At 34.0% G+C, this 20,604-nt stretch overlaps 1 protein-coding gene across 3 annotated transcripts in view; it reads left to right on the forward strand.

Annotated features, from left to right (window-relative positions):
• FER (FER tyrosine kinase) overlaps positions 1–20,604 on the forward strand; it is a 413,835-nt gene that overhangs the window by 193,316 nt on the left and 199,915 nt on the right. For all 3 annotated transcript variants that reach the window (XM_077757162.1, XM_077757161.1, XM_077757163.1), the window contains one exon: positions 4,949–5,071. In XM_077757162.1, the coding sequence (XP_077613288.1) occupies positions 4,949–5,071 (123 nt within the window). The remainder of the gene's footprint in view (positions 1–4,948; positions 5,072–20,604) is intronic.

A 20,604-nucleotide genomic window follows, 5' to 3' on the forward strand; every position in this document is an offset into this window, starting at 1 on the left:
ATACACACTTAAAAACTTAGAAGACTTTCTTCTTAACAGTTAAAGCCATTCCAAAACCTCATTAATATTAATTTCCAGGAAATACTGATTGAGCAAATACTTTTAAGGCCCAGGGATGTAACTGTGGAGCTGATAGTCTAGGGGGTAGGTTAACAAGTCATTTTGAAATCACACGTGCTATATACAGTTATTAACTGTAATAAGAGATGTAAAGTAGATACATATCGCTATAAAAGGTTTTAACTGGGAAACTTAAGGAAGTTAAATTTGAGACAGCGTCTGAAGAATGAATAAATGTTAACTTGGCTTTTTAGGAAAGCCATATAGAAACCTTATTAATAGAATTTCCCAAGCTCTCTAACAGTCCTTGCTGTGTACTGGTTTAAGGAGTTATTTATAAGTATTCCATTAGTTGTTTTTATTTGAGAAAGCTAGAGCTTATGTTTTATATTTTCATTTTAAGGTATTTTATGAAGAAAAGGAGTGTTTTAGTTTTTTTGTTTTTTATTAAGCATATTCATCTCAGTCTCTTTCAGAAATGATCTCCCTTCCTTCCTTCCTTTTCTCCTACTGCCTGCTTGTTCTCTGTGTCCTTGTTCTCTGAGTGATCTACTCGGGCACATTATTTCAAATTATACATTCATTTAAGCCCCTTCTCATTTTTGTGTGCTTATTCTGTTCTGTCTGACTTCCTTGTATAACAGCCCTCTGGAAGTATGTATAGCAACAGAATCTGATTCTGTTGGGGTTTTTTATGTATTTTTCATCTATATGCATATTTGATACTTAAGTAGCACAATGATAACTCAGAAACAAATCTAGATGTAGCAAATGTGTTATGAAAACATGACAGTCTCGTGTCTATTCCTTGAGATTTTTTGGATATATTTTAATTATATGTATCTATGGTATTTTTATTTTACAAAACTTGAGTTATTTTTTATTCATACTTTTTATTTTAATGATGTGACATATTTAATCATGTAATACAAATGACAGTCAACAAAATGATCTTTGGAGAGGGGCGCCTGGGTGGCTTAGTCGGTTAAGCGTCCGACTTTCGCTTGGGTCATGATCTCGCGGTTCGTGGGTTCGAGCCCCGCGTCGGGCTTTGTGCTGACTGCCAGTTCGGAGCCTGGAGCCTGTTTCAATCTGTGACTCCCTCTCTCTCTGACCCTCCCCTGCTTACGCTGTCTCTCTCTCTCTCTCCTAGAAATAAATAAAACATTAAAAAAACAAAAAAAAAATGATCTTTGGAGAAATTTGCAAAAATTTATTTTCTACTCTATTTTTTATTGTTCCTTTTGGAATTTGTCTAAGAGATCGTTAGTAGCAACCTTCACTGCAAAGGAAAGTGTCTTATTTAATGATTAGTCTGGGGGCACCTCCGTGGCTCAGTTGGCCAAGTGTCCAACTTCAACTCAGGTCATGGTCTCACTGTTCGTGAATTAGAACCCTGCGTCAGCTCTGTGCTGATAGCTCAGAGCCTGGAGCGTGCTTCAAATTGTGTCTCCCTCTTTGACTGCCCCTCCCCCCTTGCTCAATGTCTCTCTCTGAGAAATTAATAATAAACATTAAATTTTTTTAATTTATAGTTTAGATTCTCTCTGTAATATCATTGTCAAAGCCATGTAGAAAAACTTAAAATCCATTTGTGTGTGAACCAAACTTCATGTCATCTGAGCTACAAGAAATATATATAGATTTATACATTATCAAATTATAATATTTGGAATTTTGAGAGTATCAAGAAACAAGTCCTCAACAGTTTTTGTGAATGTACTATTCTTGACCTCAGTTTGATGCTTAGCTGAACTTTATAATTATATGTCTTAGCATCATTTTTAGATTCATTACTTTATCTTCATCTTTAAGAAAGTGAGTTAATTGGTTTTGCACAGTTAAGACTCTGAAACTTCACTGATGTCAGTGTGATTGCTTTCAAAAGATAATTGCTAGAAATCAGTTTCTTATTTCAGCCCATGAAGTAAGTACTGCTGGTTGTATCACTGTATTCTCTCGTCATGATTATTTCTATGTCAGTGGCAGAAAACTGTCTTTAAACAAAAAGCTAGGTATGTTCTTAAATGAATTCCCATTATTCCATTCAAATGTTTCTCTAGTTAGAAATATATATTAGAATTTTATATAAGACATTATGACACTAGTGGCTGATTTGAAATTTGATTCTTTGTGAATTTTACATGTTACTTACTTTTTATTCAACATTGTACTTCAGTATCTTGGGTTTACATGTGCGTGAACTTTTCAGTATTGATTTCCAGGTTAAGTTATCTTACTTGTCTCTTTAACTCCAGTTATTTATATACATTATATTTCATTCATTCATACATGCTTATTGATCTAGGAAATATATACCAGGCACTGTTCTAGACCATGAGCATACTGTGATGGGCAAAGCAAATGTAAACATTTATCACCTCATGAGCTTACATTCTAGAGAAGAAGATAGACAATGAGCAAGATTAAAAAGTAAAATATATGTGATGTTAGATGGTGGTAAGTTCTGGGGAGAAATATTCAATAAGGAAAAGGAGATAAAAAATTTAGTTGGGGTGAGAAAATGGATTCTGAATATTGTGTGGGGTGGTCAAAGAAGACCTCGCTGAAAGATGATGTATCCTCAAAGACTGGAGAAAAAAGGGGGCCGTTACCCATATGTCCATCTGAGAAACTGTTCAAGCATCAAATGTAAACTCCCTGAGAAAGGAGTGTATATAGTGTATTTTAAAACAAGAAGGAAATGAGGGGGACTGGAGGGAAGTGGAGGGGAATGGAAGTGGTTAGAAATGAGGTAAGAGAGATGGTAGAGGACGGATTATATATAGAATCTTATAGACCATGGTAAAGACTTCAGCTTTTATTCGGAGGGAGGTAAGAATATAAGCCAAGTAATGGAATGATCTGCTGTAACGGGATCCCCTGCTGCTGTGGTAAGAGTAGACTGAATGAAGAAAAAGGGAGAAGCAGTGTATATATTTTCAACTTTATGGAGAAACAAATTGCCAATAAATATTGACAAATATAATCGTATACATTTAATGTGTGCATCTTGATGGCTTGATACACATACAATGTAAAATGGTTACCAGGATCAAGACAATAAACACATTCATGCACCTCATACAGTTAAATACTTGTGTGTGTGTGTGTGTGTGTGTGTGTGTGTGTGGTGAGAATGCTTAAGATTTACTCTCAGCATCTTTCAAGTTATAATACTGTATATTTGGTTGAAATTTTATGGTTTTTTATATTGTTATCACATGTTACACTTCTATAACCTTTTACATTTCTTCATATCTTAATCAATTTCATATCAGAATGCCTTCCAGGATATTTGATTACTTACAGACTTTGATGATCCCTGGAGAAAATGTAATTTACACTTTTAAGTATTTGAAAATGTTTCTTTTCCTATATCTAAGTTTGGAATATTGTTTTTAATCCAAAGATTCTTATTGCTTTGGTGATTTAATATTTGAGTGTGTACCATGTGCCATTTATTGGGCAAAGTGTTTTGCATATTGATACTTGGTCAGGCTTCATACTCACTCTTTGAGGAGATCCAAATATTATTTGTTTCACCAATGAATCAACTGAGACACGGACAAAACTTGCTCAGTACACTGCATGTGTGATGATATATTAGTGTCATCAGTATGAAATATTCCTAAACATCATTGTCAGTATATCATAGCAGGCCTGGCTTCTATGTACAAAAATTCTTTAGGCCATTTATTAACAACTGCCCTGAATTGATTTTAACACAAACTGCCTTGGGTTGAATTATATTCTCTGGTTAGGTGTTACAGTAAGCTAACTCCTGTTTGTCCCTCACTTGATAAAACACATATCCATTTAAAGGTTGTACATGAATTAAATTCTGGTAAGCTGAATCTTATTTTATACTATGGAAAAGGAGCTTTAATGTTTTAAATCTTTTAACTAGGAGAGTAATCTTCCAGGAATGTAAATAATATCCAAATTTGGTAGTTTTTAAAGCTCTTATTTCTTAACATAGTTTTCTTAGGGCACATTCATATTAGTATCTGTACACATCACCTGTTTATGTACGGGCAAGCACAATCAGAAAGAAGTTTTTATTACATTACATTGCATTCCATTGTTTCCTGCATTGAAAATTGTGACCAATAAGGTATTTTTTTATTTTATAAATTTATTGCAATTCATCCATATAACTATATGCCTATTTTAAATAGGAAGACAGATAAAAGAGGTTATGTCAGAGTTTGAGAAAATGTTATTATCTGATGTTTTGAAATCATCAAGTGTAAGAGTTGAGCATGTGATACTGCAGTTTTGTCACTGTGCATTTTATTAGTTTGTCAATGGTATGTGAATGACTAGGTGCTTTTAGTGAAAGAATAATACATGAATAACCCCAGTAATAGAAATACCAATTACTACTATATTGATAAGTAGGAAATAGTGATCATCTGAGGTGCTCTTCAGATATTTATTACTATATTGGATATAATATCTTCAAACTTTTGACATTTTTATTTTGGAAGATTTATCAAATGGGATGTATATAAACCTAATGTAAATTCATTTCTTGTTCATTAACTCAAATATATCTCATGCTTTATTTCTTTTGGTTATCATTTGGCAAAATGTATTCCAGATACTTGTTTTTCATTTTCTTCCTTTCTTGTTTTTTCTCTTTTAACAATTTGAATTTTGTTTAATCATTTAAAAAGTAATTTCTTGATGGAAAGATATTTTTCAGCATGTTGGAGTTTTATTTATCTGTTTAGTTTTACTTTTACCATCTTATGCATTCTCTGGTGTTAAGTACATTTATATTGTTGTGCAATAATAAGTTTTCTTATTGTAACTTAATTTATTGCTAATCTTGCTGAAGCAATGTCTTCATGTTTATTCCACTTTATTGTTCTTTCTTCAGAATCTGTATCGATTTGAAGGCAATGGTTTTTCAAACATTCCTCAACTAATAGAACATCACTATACAACAAAACAGGTCATCACTAAGAAATCAGGTGTAGTTCTGCTGAATCCTATTCCTAAGGTGAGTGCATATGTATATATATATATTTTTTTTTAAGGAATGCTTTGTGATATATATGTATATCACATATACATGTGTGTGTATGTATGTGTATATGTATGTATATATATATATAAAATTTTTAAGGAATGCTTTGTAAGTTAACATTTACCAATGCAAATAAAGTTCTTAGATTATTTATAGAAGTTTGGAAACATTAAGGACTGTGTGATTATCACTAGTGCTAATATAAGTAAACCAGCTAATTCCTTGGTTTTATTAGGATGGGTTGCCTTTTTATTCAGTGTTTGCTGGGTTACAAATGGCCTGTTCTTGGGGCACCTGGGTGGCTCAGTCAGTTAAGTGTCCGACTTTGGCTCAGGTCATGATCTCACGGTTTGTGGGTTTGAGCCCTGCGTCAGACTCTGTGCTGACAGCTAGACCAGAGCCTGGAGCCTATTTCAAACTCTGTATCTCCCTCTCTCTCTGACTCTCCCCTGCTCACACTCTCTCTCTCTCAGAAATAAAGAAAACATTAAAAAAAAAAAAGAGAGACCAAACAACCCCCAAATAGCCTGTGCTTTTTTTTTTCCTTCCCTATTTTCCTTGAAAAACTTGAGGCCTTTCTTTTACTTTATAAGGTTCAGACTTTGAAAAGTTCAGTTTATGAAAGATTCTAAGATGTAAAAGTCAAAGAATATGTCCAGCAATTATGAGTAAATTAGGATTTTAATTTTGGATGTTAAGTTTACAATATGTTACAAGACATTGGAAATTTAAAAAAACTATACTACTTTCTTAAAATACAGTAAATTATAAGATTCTTATGTGGAGCCAGGCATCTAGGTGAGAGATTGTTCTAGGTAATTTTTGCCTCTAAGATCTAGGACAGAATGCATTACTTTCATGTGCTTTAAGAGATTAGTGAGGTTGGGAATGCATATGAAGAAGGTTTATGTTTTAAGATAAAATCTATGTGGCTTAGACCAAAGTGCAGCAATAGAACTGGATTGGCTTCTGAGTACTCTTGATGGTTCAGAAATCGAGCTGGGGTAGATAAAAGTCCTTTTTCTTTGAGGACCCTCTACTATGAAGAACAGTGTAGCCATAAACAGCCATAAAACCTATTAGGTTAATACCTGCTAATTTGATGTTTATATATCTAGTGATGACTTTTAATATGAAATAAGTGTTATTACCAAGAATACTAATGTATAATCAAGATTCAGATAAAGAAATTAAAAAAAACCTGTTACTATCCTTTGTTAGTCTAGAACTAATGTTATATTTGTTCTTACATTCTTTTATGCAGTCTTTACTGAGAGGCTGAGCCTTAATATTGCTTTCACAGAAGAAGTTGACAGTCATTTGCTAAACACTAAATGTGTGGCTAAGAAACTGGCCTTCTTGCACAGTTTTCTAGAACTATGTGATTGGCTTATTCTTCATTTATATATTTCTATTTACTTTCCCCCCATTTTAATTTCAGAAAACCTTATAAAAATTCTCTGTTAGCTTGAAACAGGTTGTCATATTTTTCTGAAGCAAAACAGAGGTGTCTGTCAGTGTTTCCTCTTCCATCAATAGAGAACTACTGCTTTTCTGCAGAATTCTAGGGATTCTTTTCTTTCATTAAGATGATCTGTTCCTGTGACTTCCTTCATGTACTGTTTACGTATCAGTGATTTCCAAATTTATATTTCTAGCTTACATTTATACCTTTCCCAAAAGACAAGGGAGAGGTTTGTATTCTTTACTTGAAGGTGATTTTATTACCTTTAACTCCAAAATTTCTTGTTCCTTGTTTAGTAAACGTACCAGTGTTCCTCACTATCCAAAGTTAGAGCGTTTCTCTGAAATCTTTTGTAAGCAAAAAAGACATAACGCAAAGAAGCAATTACCATTTCATAAAAGTGAAAATCCCCTTTGAATTTCCTTCGGTTAGCAAGAACAGGTACTAATGTAACTCTTCGGTAAAAACAGAGTGGCATAAGGTTTGGATAATGGGGGATACCATATTTGGGGGTACCACCAAATATTTAGCTTCTCCAACAATAAAGCTGGGGGGTGTCTTTGACATCTCTTCTACCACTGACCTCTCACTAGCACTGTAAGTGACAGGAGTTTTGTATACTTACCTGTACGTGTAAAAGTATGAACTTTAATTCCAGTATAAAGTAAAATCCAGTGCAGTTTTAGCCAGTTAGGACCACAAGATATAGAACTGGGTTTTCAGAGATATTGATAGCCCATTTTATAGCCAGCCAAATATTTGTATTTTATACTTGCTTAGCCCCATCTAAATTGAGAGACCAAAGCCATAATAGAGACACATAAAAATGCAGATCTGGGCTTTTGTGGGAATACATAATTTCAAATAAAGCTACATCCTTCTTTATGTAAACTTTTCCATAAAATGAGCCTAGATAAATGGAGTAGTAGGTTCTCTGGTCTGTTACATGCCCAATTATTCTCTTTCTCTCAAACTCCCTGGCTATGGAGCTGATTATCTATCTCATCTTTTTATATGACACTGGCTATGAAAATAACATCTATAGACTGAAAGCTCTAGAAGATTAAGGAGCTATGTATGATTGTTTTATGAGGTAGAAATTTGAAGTTTATCCAACTGACTCTTAACCTGATCTAAAATGCTGATACTTGAAATATGCAGGTCATTATCCATTTATTGTAAATATTGTTATGCATTTTATTTAATGAATCATATTATTCTTTTAAAAGAAAATCACAAAGCAGAGTTCTAAAAATTAGACAGTATTCAATTATGAGTGAAGAACAAATTGACATGGATTTTATTATGGTGGTATTATCTATTATATATCTTCCTTTGAGAAATTATTTATAGTCTTGATATATTTCTTGATTTAATTTGTGCAAGAAGTTAATGTCTCTGACCATATAATATGCTGTAAAACGTCTCATTTACATCGTGCCAGTCTTCATGTTTAGCCTACATAAAGAATGCTATTTTGGTCTCAATATAATTTCTGTTTGTAGCAACCGACTTCTCACTTCCTATTTATTTTTTCTTACCCATGAAAATATATCATCATAATGCCTAACAGGACACTGTGGCCAAAGGATTATCTTTCTTATCTTCAGAAGGACCGGAAACTAGACAATCTAGAATTAGAGGAATTATTTAACTTTCTCATGATAATAAAGCTAGTCAGTGTCCAAGCCATTCCTCTCTCACCCTTCACTATGCTGCTTCCTACAGTTTGTGAAAAAGTATGGAGGATAAAAGGCCCTGTTGTAAACAGGGGTTATCGATCACCCATCACCATCCTTCTTCTGCTCACAAGCACATTGGAGATGCACAGAACCTGTTCTTCACTGAGTTCAGTTTCTGTTCCAATGTCATTCTTCACAGAGGCCTTTTCTGACTACCTTGTGTGAAATAGCACCTCACTCACTTCTGTATTTTTCCCCTCTTTTGCTTCTTAATGTCTCTTTGCTGCAGTTGTATTTACTTGAGATTATTTTATATGATATAGTTTTTTTTTTAATATTTTTATTTATTTCTAGGAGAGAGAGAGAGAGACAGCATGAGCAGGGGAGGGTCAGAGAGAGAGGGAGACACAGACTCTGAAATAGGCTCCGGGCTCTGAGCTGGCAGTCAGCACAGAGCCCGACGTGGGGCTCGAACCCACAAACCGCGAGATCATGACCTGAGCAAAAGTCAGACGCTTCACCAACTTAGCCACCCAGGCGACCCTATATGATACAGTTTTACTTGTCTGCTCCCAAGTGGAATACATTTACAATTACATTTAACAATTACATTTAACTCTTACTGCTGCTATAGCCTCAGTGCCTAGAATAGTGCTCGCCCATTGCAGGTGTTCATTAAATACTTGTTGAAGCATTGAATTTACTGAGCAGTTGGTGGAAACCAGGGGCTTGCTGAGCTTTTCATGTGCAATATCTCATTTAATCCTTACACATTCCTATGAAGTATTATAACTAGCCCCATATAAGATTAGTGTTGTTTTTAACCCCATACAATATTATGAACGAGGAGCTGAAGCTTAAAATCGTAAATGAGTTACAGAAGATAGAAGAACAGTTAAGAGGCAGAACTGAGACGTGAGCCCATGTTCTTACCTACTATCTGCACAGACTGTAGAGTCTAGACTTGAGAGACTAGAAGAAACTGCTATTTTAAGGAACAAGGGCGTGGGTTTAAAGAAAAGGAAGTATCTTTGATTCCATAAATGTTAAATTGAAAAAGACTTTACCATATCAAAAACTATACTACAAGTCTTTATGAAAGGAAAATCAATAAACAGTAATATTGAGTGGCAGAGCTGGGATATGAGGTAAAATATAAGGGCTTGATAAAATTTAGTTAAAAAAGACATTTAGTTCAACATTAACATTTAAATCGTGACTCGAAAGTTTATTTTCCTTGTTATCTTTAATATTTCTTCAGATTTAGCTGTTTTTTAAAGGAAATTTCTTTTAGAATGGAAATTAAAGTTCATGAATAAATTCAGGTGAGTTAGGCAATGAGCCATTAAGTTGAACTTTAGACAAATGCCTTGCCTGCCAGCTTAAATCAGGTAAGTGTGGCTTTTTATCAGAATTTGGTATGTTCTGATGCCAGAACAGTAGAGGCAAGGCTTTGCAGAAAGTAAGTCTTCCTTTCTTTCTTTAGTGTTTATTTTGAAAGAGAGAGAGTGCACGAGCAGGGTAGGGGCAGAGAAAGTGAGGAGTGGGGCAGAGGATCTGAAGCAGGCTCTGCACTGACAGCAGTGAGCCTGACTCAGGGCTTGACATGGGGCTTGATGTGGGGCTTGAACTCACGAACTGGGAGCTGAAACCAAGAGTGGGATACTTAACCGACAAGCCACCCATGAGCCCCAAGTGTGAGTCCTTCTGTGACAGAGACTAACTTGTCGTGAGGCGACAGGTCTGGGGCCACCACGTTCATGTTGAACACATGCACACAAACAACAGTTCATACAAGAGAAAAGCTGTACTTATAATTAGGTCTTCATGTTCTTAGTTTCACATCATTTAAAGACTATTTAATAAAGTCTTTAAATAGCTTGCTTCTTCCAATATTACAGTTTAATAATTTTCCTCTTATAGAAGTTTGTGATACAGTTTTTGATAGGTGGAAGTCTTTCAATTTAACATTTTATGAAATTAAAGAGACTCCTTTTTCCTTAAATCTATATTCATTTTCCTTAATTATGTAATTAAGTTATTAAAATAATATAAAAATTTAATAAAGATAAGACTGGGAAATATATGTGATTTAATATTTATTCATTTAGCAAATATTTACTTAACACACATTCTCTGCTGAGCAGTGATTTATATATTATGTCGGAGTACAATAAATGCTATGAAAATGAAGCCCGTCAAAGAGATAATGACCTGAGTGTGATGATGAAGTCAGAGGTTAGGTGACGTGTGTGTGTGTGTGTCTAGGGAACAGTTGGTTTTTAAATCATTGTGATTCAAGAAGGCCTCCTAATGAATTTTGAAGAGAAAAGTGAACCAAACCAAAGGCTTGTCTGAATGGTTATATGCGGGAGCAATAGTAAACGCATTTAACACTGCAGCCTGAATCCTGGCCTATGGGAACAGATGCTGACTCCAACGTGCTAGAGCCATGCTGGTGTTTTATTGGCTCAATATCTTCCCTGAGCATCTGGGGAAAGTGTTCCTAGTATAAATGAGGAGCTGCAGAAGCTAGTGTGGCAGGAACAGTGTGCGCAAATGGGGGAGTGATTGGAGGTAAGTGCAGATTTGGATTAATTTAATAACTAATGTATATTATCTTAAAAGGTCAGGTGTTTATTATATAATTTAAGAAATTCACTTCATTTGGGTAGAAGCTCCATATAACATTTTTTAGAAGTGTTCATGGTGAATCTCTTCAAAACAAAAGATTTATGTTTCATAGTGTTAGTGAATTTCAAGGGAATATTTTTGTAGTCATATGGCCATCTAAATAGAGTAAAATCCATGTTTTTAATTTCTAAGAACTTTTTTCTCTAGCCTGTTGTTGTGGTTTAAAATTTTCAGTGTCTTTGTTTGTACCCCACCCCTACCTGCCATGCCACCAAGCAGTTAATTCACTTTGGACACTATGTGCCTGGACATAGAGTCAGATCCCATAGGTTAAAGGCTCAAGCCTACAGGATTCCCCTGTCCTCTGCCCAGCTTCAGATGCCAGTCTTAAATCCAGGTTGTCACCTATGCTTCTGATATCCTGGTGATAGATTGGAGGTTCTGACAACCTTCTCCTTAAGTTCAATTAATTTCCTAGAGTGCCTCCCAGATCTCAGGAAAACATTCTACTTAGTAGATGACCAGTTTGTTACAAAAGGACATAACTCTAGAACAGCCATATGTCAGAGATGCATAAGACAAGGTATGTGGGATGGGAAACGGCACTTTCTTGATTTCTAAGGGCACAACTGTTCCCAAATGCCACACCTTTACCAACCTGGAAGTTCTCCCAACTGTGTCCTTTTGGTTTTATATGGGTGCTTCATTACATTGGCACAGTTGATTAAATCATTGACGGCTGGGGCTTGAACTCAATATCCAGCCTTTCTTCCCTCCCTGTAGGCTAAGCGAGTGGCACTGAAAACTCAAATCCTCAAATCACAGGGTTCGTTTTCATGGCACTAGTCCTATCTTTAGGTTACCTAGCGCCTGTCCAACCATCACTCAACAGAAAAAAGACACTTCTGTGGCTCTCAGCACTTAGGAATTCCCAAGGGTTTTAGCAGCCTTGTGCCAGAAATGGAGACAAAGACAAAATACAATTTCTTACTATAAATCATAGTATCACGCTCAGTAATATTATTTTAAGAGGCATGTAGCTAGCTGTGCATTTGCAATTAATCCTCTTATGCTGTCAATTTATATGGGATTTTTAAAAAGTGCTGTGTGTTTAAAATTTGAAGACAGATAAGTGATTCATTTATTTATTTTTAGCTCTTGAAAATGAGATATCATGTCAAATTAGGTTTCCAATTACAGAAAGCACAGTTTGGAAAAAAAAAATAGTTTTGATATAGAATGCTCACTCTTAAGATTTCTATTTAATTGCCTCTTTTAGATCAATTATTAGGTCTATTAAGAATAGAAGAACAGAAAAAATGACAAAATATCCATCTTAGGATAAATTCATTAAAAGAGATAAATCTTCCTGTGGACCTCTGAATTGAGAGGTAACAATCCACTTTTAAATGCCACTTTTCACCACTCCCAACCATGTGGTCTAGGGCAAGTCAACTCCCAAGTCATTTTCCACCTACAATAATCCTACATGGTTGTTGTAAATATCATGTAAGAAAGTCTCTGTGCATATATGTTGGAAACTGTAAAATGCAATATTCTTACTTCTTTAAAAACTTTTTCATGTGATAAATAAATCACAACAGAAGATTTGGTAAAGGTAAAATTTGGAAGATTTTAAATTATGAAGGAAAAACAAAACATTCATTGAATGCATAGTCTGGTGATAACATTCTTCTTCTGTTATTTCATTAAATCTTTTCAGCAACTGTGAATTGAGTATTATTATCCCTATTATTAGATTAGGAAAGTCAAAGATTATAATTTACCCTAAATCACATTTCTTGTAAATTTTCAAGGTGTGTCCTGAAACTGATTCTGTTCTATTTATCACCTTTTTACTACAACCTCCACTAGTGTAAATTATAATCTGTAGCCTCAGTAACATCAGTAGTTTAACATTTTTGTGTGTGCTATTTTCCAGCACTCTAGCAACTTGACAGTGAACTTGACAGTTATGGTGTCATCCTTTATGAAAATTAGTCCAGCAGGAACTATATAACATGTTGTGCTAAGGAAAATAGAGGTTAATATTTGAATATTTAGCCTTCATTTAGCATAGTCAGGGAAGTCGAATTAAACTTGGAATTTAAGCTTGATCCATTTAATAAAAGAACCCTGTCATAGTGCATATAATACATAGACTGACTTTCAGTTTTTTATCTCAAACCTTACCAACAGTTATTTTGAGGAAGAGCAATGTTTGACGTAAAAAAATTAATAGGCCTTGGAGACTACTAATCTTCCTTAAATGACCTCTCAGAGATATTTCATCTATAAACCTACCTCATACTTTCTTAAATATTAGGATTTTTCAGTGTAAGGAGCTATATGTTAGAGTAATCCTTCCATATATTTCTTATTTACCTTGTAAATATTTTAGGCATGATAGGAATAACTCATTGAAATTAAAACAAAAAATGTTTTTTTTCCAATGTTCATTTTTTTTGAGAGTCAGAAACAGAGTGTGAGTGGGGGAGGGACAGAGAGGGAGGGAGACACAGAATCCGAAGCAAGCTCCAGGCTCTGAGCTGTCAGCACAGAGCCGGACATGGGGTTTGAACCCACGAACCATGAGATCATGAACTCAGACACATAAATGACTGAGCCACCCAGGTGCCCCTCATAAGAATTTTTTAAATGGAAGTAGAAGGGCAGGATTTGGTATTAATAGCACAAACATTGTCTGAAGTGTGTCATTTCATTATTTTAAAGTATTTATGAAAAGCTTCTATGTGCAAGGACTCAGAGAAGCGTGTAGAAATGTATTAGAAGATATATAAGAAGATTTCTGGTATGAACATGGTTGCATGACTTAGCATTTTTTTCCCCTGTTCCCTGCTGGAAGCCATAGCAAAGAAAACAACAAAAGTAAAATGTCCATAAACCACATTCTTCATGAAACTAAGAACCAAACTTCGACTAGGCAGAAATTATATCGCACAAAATTAAGACATGACCAGATAGCCCAGCTGCTGTAGATCTTACCAAGCTCCAGCAAAAAATACCTTTTGAAAGAGGAATTTACCCTAAAGGTCTTGGACTATATTCTTTGCTTTCATCCAGNCCAAACCTACACTCAGAAGAAAATTTAGAGCCAATGAAACAACAACAAAATAATTGGGTGAAGCATACAACTCAAAAACTTAGGAAAAACAAATACACAATTAAATAAAAGTAAACAGAAAGAAAAAATTAATAAATAAAGATGACCAACTAACACATGAAAAAATGCACATCTCTCATCATCAAGGAAATACAAATCAAAACCACAATGAGATACCACCTCACACCCGTCACAATGGCTAACATTAACTATTCAGGCAACAACAGATGTTGGCGAGGTTGTGGAAAAAGAAGATCTCTTTTGCACTGCTGGTGGGAATGCAAACTGGCTCAGCCACTCTGGAAAACAGTATGGAAGTTCTTCAGAAAATTAAAAATAGAACTACCCTGTGACTCAGCAGTTGCACTACTAGGTATTTATTCAACGGATACAGGCATGCTGTTTCAAAGGGGCACATGTAACCCAGTGTTTATAGCAGTGCTGTCAACAATAGCCTAAGTATGGAAAGAGCCCAAATGTCCATTAATGTATGAATGGATAAAGATGTGGTATATATATACAAAGGAGTATTACTGGGCAATCAAAAAGAATGAAATCTTGCCATTTGCAACTATGTAGATAGGACTAGAGGGTATTATGCTAAGCGAAATTATTCAGAGAAAGAAACAGATGAACAAAGAGAAAGGAAGCAAAAATAATATAAAAACAGGCAGGGGGACAAAACATAAGAGACTCTTAAATATGGAGAATAAATAGAGGTTTACTGTAGGGATTGTGGGAGGGGAGATGGGCTAAATGGGTAAGGGGCATTACGGAATCGACTCCTGAAATCATTGTTATACTATATGCTAACTAACTTGAATGTAAATTAAAAAAATAAAAAAGAAAATGAAGAATATGAAATCATAAAAGGATGAATTAGAAAAAGAGAAAACAAAAATATATATAATAACTGCTTTTAAAAAGATTAATACATAATTAAAAACACTTGCTAATTAAATCAGTAAAACTCATACTACAAGAATGCCAATCCCTTTAATATACACAGAAGAGAAGTTGTTTTTAAAAGGAGAGAGATAACCACACAGAAAGATTGGCAATGGACATGAGTGGATATTTCAAAAAATAAAAATACAAACGGCTTTAAAAGATATGGCAGGCATTACTTAACTCAGTTGAATAAATGGAAATTAAAACTATAAGGAAATACCATTTTTTCACTTATTAGTTTGACATAAACTTACAGTTTAATAATTCACTTTCTTGGCAAGAATATGTAAAAAAGCCCTTAGATACTTTGCTAATGAGAATATAAATTAGAAAAGTCTCTGTAGAAGGCAAATTGGCAAAATCCATCAAAATTATAAAATGTATGTATACCTTTGACTTAGCATTAACACTTCTATAATGTATTCTTTAATTGTATTTTATATATATGAAATGGTGTCAGTACAAGTTTAGTCACTGCAGCATTGTTTGTAATATTGAAAGTAATTGAAATATTCATCAGTGGTTATCTAATTAAATCAACCATAGTACCTTATCTGATGGAGTACTGTAAATGAGGAGTTCCAAGGTGCAATGTAGTTTTTTTTTAAATTTTTTATGTTGATTTATTTTTTTAGAGAGAGAGGGAGTGACATTGGGGAAGAAGAGACAGAGAGTGAATCCCAAGCAGTCTCCACGCTGTCAGTGAGACAAACTGTGAGATCATGACACGAGCTGACATCAAGAGTTCCACGCTTAACTGACTAAGTCACTCAGGTGCCCCCATGGTGCATTGTTAATAAAAGAAACTAAAGGGGCGTCTGGGTGGCTCATTTGGTTAAGCTTCCAACTTTGGCTCTGGTCATGATCTCCCATTTCATGATTTTGAGCCCTGCTTGTGATTCTTTCTCTCTTTGCCTTTTCCTCATTTGCATGTGCTCTCTCTTTCAAAATAAATAAATAATCTTTAAAAAATAAAAAAAAGTAAACTATGAAACAGAGTTTATGTTATGTTATCTTTTGTATAAAAAGTGTGGGGAGTATAAAATTATATGTCTGGGTTTGCTTTTTTTTTTTCTTTTTCTTTTCTTTTCTTTTATTTATTTATTTTTTTTTACAAATAGTTTATTGTCAAATTAGTTTCCACATAACACTCAGNTTGTTTTTTTAATGATAATCTTTAAAAATATACTCAAGAAACTACCACTAATGATGATATCTAACAGAATACATATTTTGGTGAGTCTGAAATTGTCAGCAGAGGTTTAAGGGAAATTTTTTACTGTTTACATTTATTGTATTTTACTGTTTATGTCTTTTATTTTTTGAAAACACTGTGAACGTTCTGTCCATTCAAAACTTAAAAACATATTGAAATCAGGGCACCTGCTCTTAAGGAGTTATAAGTTTTCAGGGAGATGCTTTATTTAGAAATTATTGTTAAAAGGATAAAATGTTCATGCTCTATGTTGTTAAAGAAGAAAAAGTAATTTGTAAAATTGTGTTATGGTATTATCCTATTTTCAACAAATGAAATGTACATACATATATGAAATGTATGTTCATATGTATACAAAAAAAATTGAAAGACTATACTCCAGAATAATATGATTATCTCCAATTGAAAGAGTTATGGGTAACTTTTTTTAGCTTAAGTTTGGTTTTTAGATTTTTCTGTTGAACATGTTATTTTGGTAATGTTAAAATTTTTCCAAAACAATATTATATGATAATGTTTAGGACACTATAAAGCAGCCCTTTTTAAATTTTTATTTTATTTTTAGAGAGAGAGAAACCATGGGTGGAGGAGAAGTCTGGGGTGGGGGGCAGAGAGAAAGAGAGAGAGAGGGAGAGAGAGAGAGAGAGAGAGAGAATATTAAGCAGGCATCACTCCCAGTGTGGAGCCCGGGATGGGGCTCGATTCCACCACCCTAGGATTTTGACATGAGCTAAAATTAAAATTCAGCCGCTTAAATGACTGAGCCACCAAGATGCCCCAAGATTGATTTTTCAAGTAACAATATGTGTTAGAAGAATACAGAAGAACAAATGGGCCTGGGTTCATAGAGGAAGATGGGCTTGAAATAGGTCTTGAGGATAGGCGGAAGGAGTAGGAAAACTTCTTGTGGTTATGGCAAGGGAATTATCTAGAAAAATGAGACTTATTTTAAGGAAGTCAAGATGAGTTTGACAGGAGCAGATGATTTAGAAAGGTGAGTAATCTCAAAAGGTTTGACTAAAGTCAGATTTTTTAGATCTTTGCATACCAGTATTAGGATTTATCTATGGAAAATGTCATTCTATTGCAGGTTTATAAGCAAGGGGAAAAGTGAACTAAGCATAGTTCTAAAGTATAGTTGGTGATACCACATACCACCAAAAAACAACCCCTGAAACATTGATGCTTTCTGCCCTTTTGATTGCTTAAAGAAGTTAAGTCATTTATTGGCACATTTAAAAAATAAACCAATTCCTATTTTACCATGTTTCAGAAAAAACCCTGTGTAACCATAATCAAATTACATGACAGTGAATAATGTTAAAGTAGAAATAGAAACAAGTTATTAGTACCAATGAAAAATAAGTAAAGGTGGACATTTAACCATGGGGAAAAAAATTGCAGGCTCTTAAAGACCTTTAATAATTTCTGTGTTGAGCATGAAATATTTAGATGGAAACCAATATAGAAAAAGTGTTAACTAATTTCATGGTTAGAGAGGAGGAAGGATATTAATTTGTTTAAAACAAAGTGTTATTACCAGTAAGTTATAAATGAAAATTCTCTCTTGGGATTTTAGTTGTAACAAATGTCTTCAACAACATTTCTGCAAAATTTTAGGAGGAGATTTTTCATTGGTTGTTGCTTTTAGTGTCCTTTTATAATAACCAAGGGCATAATATAAAATACAACTTAATATAAATCATTCTGCATCAGCATTTTTTCCTCTTTTTAATTTTTGCTGAAGAGAATAGTAAAATTCCCTAGGATCCAGATTATGATTAAAATATTAATAAAATTAGCATTAAATATATTCAAACTTTTAAACAAGTTCCAAAATACCAAAAGTTTACACCTATGACATTTACAAATGTCTCATCTTAATTATATACCTGAGCAATTTAACATTTAGCTAAGTTTGTGGAGGATCCATACACTGAGTGAAAAAAAATCTTAACGTGGAATGGCATATTCTTGAATTTTGTTTTCAATAACACTTTACTCATATGAAAAAAAGTCCACACTATGTTGTTAATAATTTACTTCATTTTGGAAATTAGCAGTGCTAAGTAATTTAATCTCTTTTAATGTCTTACTTTTCAAATCGTGGACTTAGACATTGGGGGCTTATTTGATATTCTCTGGGTCTAAAGTAGTGAGATATAAAAAGCAAGAAATGTCTCTACCAAAGAAAAGACAAAGGCACTCTGACAGAGAATATTGGTACTTGTGTAATTTAAGCAGAAGAGAGGGAGTCACTAGAATAGAAGGGTAAGGAAGTTGTGTGGTAAGGAGTAGGTGAGGTGAGTTGGTAAGACATAGAAGTACACCAGATGGTCTCTTCAGCCACATCACCCTTCTTTACAACTACTCCCTCTTGCTGGCCCCACAGCCTGCGGCCTGCAACAACTTCTGACGTAGAAAACTTCTATAATGAAGTGTAATTTCCATTTTAATTTGTCAACTTTATATAATATAGATGTTTATAAAGTGTTCAATAAAAAGGTCGTCTTCTTCTGGTCTCACCTTAAACTTTGCCACTTATTCACTCAGCTTTCACTGTTAGTTTTGTCTGAGATTTCCTTCAGCTAATAACTCCCTTGAGAGCAATAAAGACATATTTACTCATTTTTATGAATCTCAGGCTCTGATTCATACTTCAGGAAATATTTGATGTTATTTTTTAGAAAGTCTGGCCATTTAAGAAATACTTGATATAATATTTGAAAAATATAATAATTGAGACTTTTTATTGTTCTAGAACAATATAGAAATTGTAGCTTTTAATGATTCCAAAGGGAAGCATGATTGAGGTTTATGAATGAGATCCCTTTGGAAATATGATATGTTCTGTTTCAGTTCCATTTGTACTATAATTTATGTTCCATATTTTCACTTTCTTCTTTCATGTTTTTATAATAGAAGTTACTTTTTCATGTGGTTATGATGCTCTTAGCAAAATTCACAGCTATTTTTAAGTACAGATGAAAAATATTTCTGGTGTACTCTTTTTTGGCTTGTCTGTACTTTATGCTGTTGTGAATGATATTCGTTGCATAAAATTCATTTGACACCTTGATGAGACTTCTCTCTGATATTAACTTTAAAGCAGTAAAGCAATCTTACATAATATTTAATATTCCTTATTTGCAAATTACTGTCCTGTATTAACCCATTTCGAAAGTGGAAATGAAATATGAGAACAGACATTGATTGTTTTTACTTTCTTAAAAAAAAATTTATCTTTCTTTTTACTGTATTAACTAAATTAGTGTTCATCTTCTGCTACGTTGTCCTTGAAGGGAATAATTTAATTGTGCCACAAAAGACTTGTCCCACATTCTACTTTATGTAGACTAAATATGCATGCTAAGAATTTTAATGACTTCCAGATAATAGGAATTAAATTAAAAAGACCAAGGACATTAAAAAGATATCTGCAAGTGATTTTTTAAAATGGAAAACCTCATTCATCTATAAGCCTTAGAGAAAATGAAACTTTAAGTTTTTCCTTCTGTATTTATATAACAACTGCTATATATTAATTAGCTTAATGATAACCCATAACCCTTGGACCAAGTATAACAACTGCTATATATTAAAACTAGACCAAAAATTGAGGTCTTAAAACAGATCAGCAAAGTTCACTTATAGTTTCTTGAGTATCTCTTAGTGATAAAGAACTCTCATGTTCAAATCCTGGCCCTCACTGTTTTGTGGTTTGCCGTTATAGATATTTCCTAATGGTGGACTCAAGAGTTAATAATTTTACCAATACTTTCTGGCAATGCTCTGTTCTCATTTGACTAATAAATCTGTGTCTTATTTTGCCTCTGGAATCACTTCAGTTGGAGACCATAATAATCATTTTATAATGTCCATAAGACTGGACTGTGAGTCTGTACAGTTTTTTTTAATCTTCTCTAGAAATAACTTTTAAGAGACTGCTATTGCAGTCTTAGTGTGGGGTTTCTGCAAGGTCATCACTGTTCATCTGAAAATAAATAGGTCAGAATTTTCCAGGTATCCACAGATTTTCAGCATGTCTCTGACTGGCTCTTCAGTTAATATTCAACAAATAAATATTTAATGCCTCTTCTATGGTGGAAAGTAAGTACTAAAGATACTATGATGACTATCACAGTCTTTGTCCCAGAAGAAATTAGTCTAATTGGGAGGACAGAAACATAATTAAGAGCTATGATTGAGGTGAGAAGCCTTATTCTAATTTATCCATCTGAAGTAGAAAATAGAGTAGTAGTCAGGGGAAATGGACGAAAGAGGTATAGTAGGCAGAATAATATGGCCTTCCAAGTGCATCTATGTCCTAATCCCCAGGACCTGTGGGTGTGTTCTGTACTCAGCAAAAGAGACTTGGCAGAGGTGATTATGTTAAGCATCTGGAGATGGATAGATTATCCTGGATTATCCAGC

The sequence above is a fragment of the Crocuta crocuta genome, unplaced genomic scaffold, assembly GCF_008692635.1.
Source record: "Crocuta crocuta isolate KB4526 unplaced genomic scaffold, BGI_CrCroc_1.0 scaffold131, whole genome shotgun sequence".
Lineage (NCBI taxonomy): Eukaryota > Metazoa > Chordata > Mammalia > Carnivora > Hyaenidae > Crocuta > Crocuta crocuta.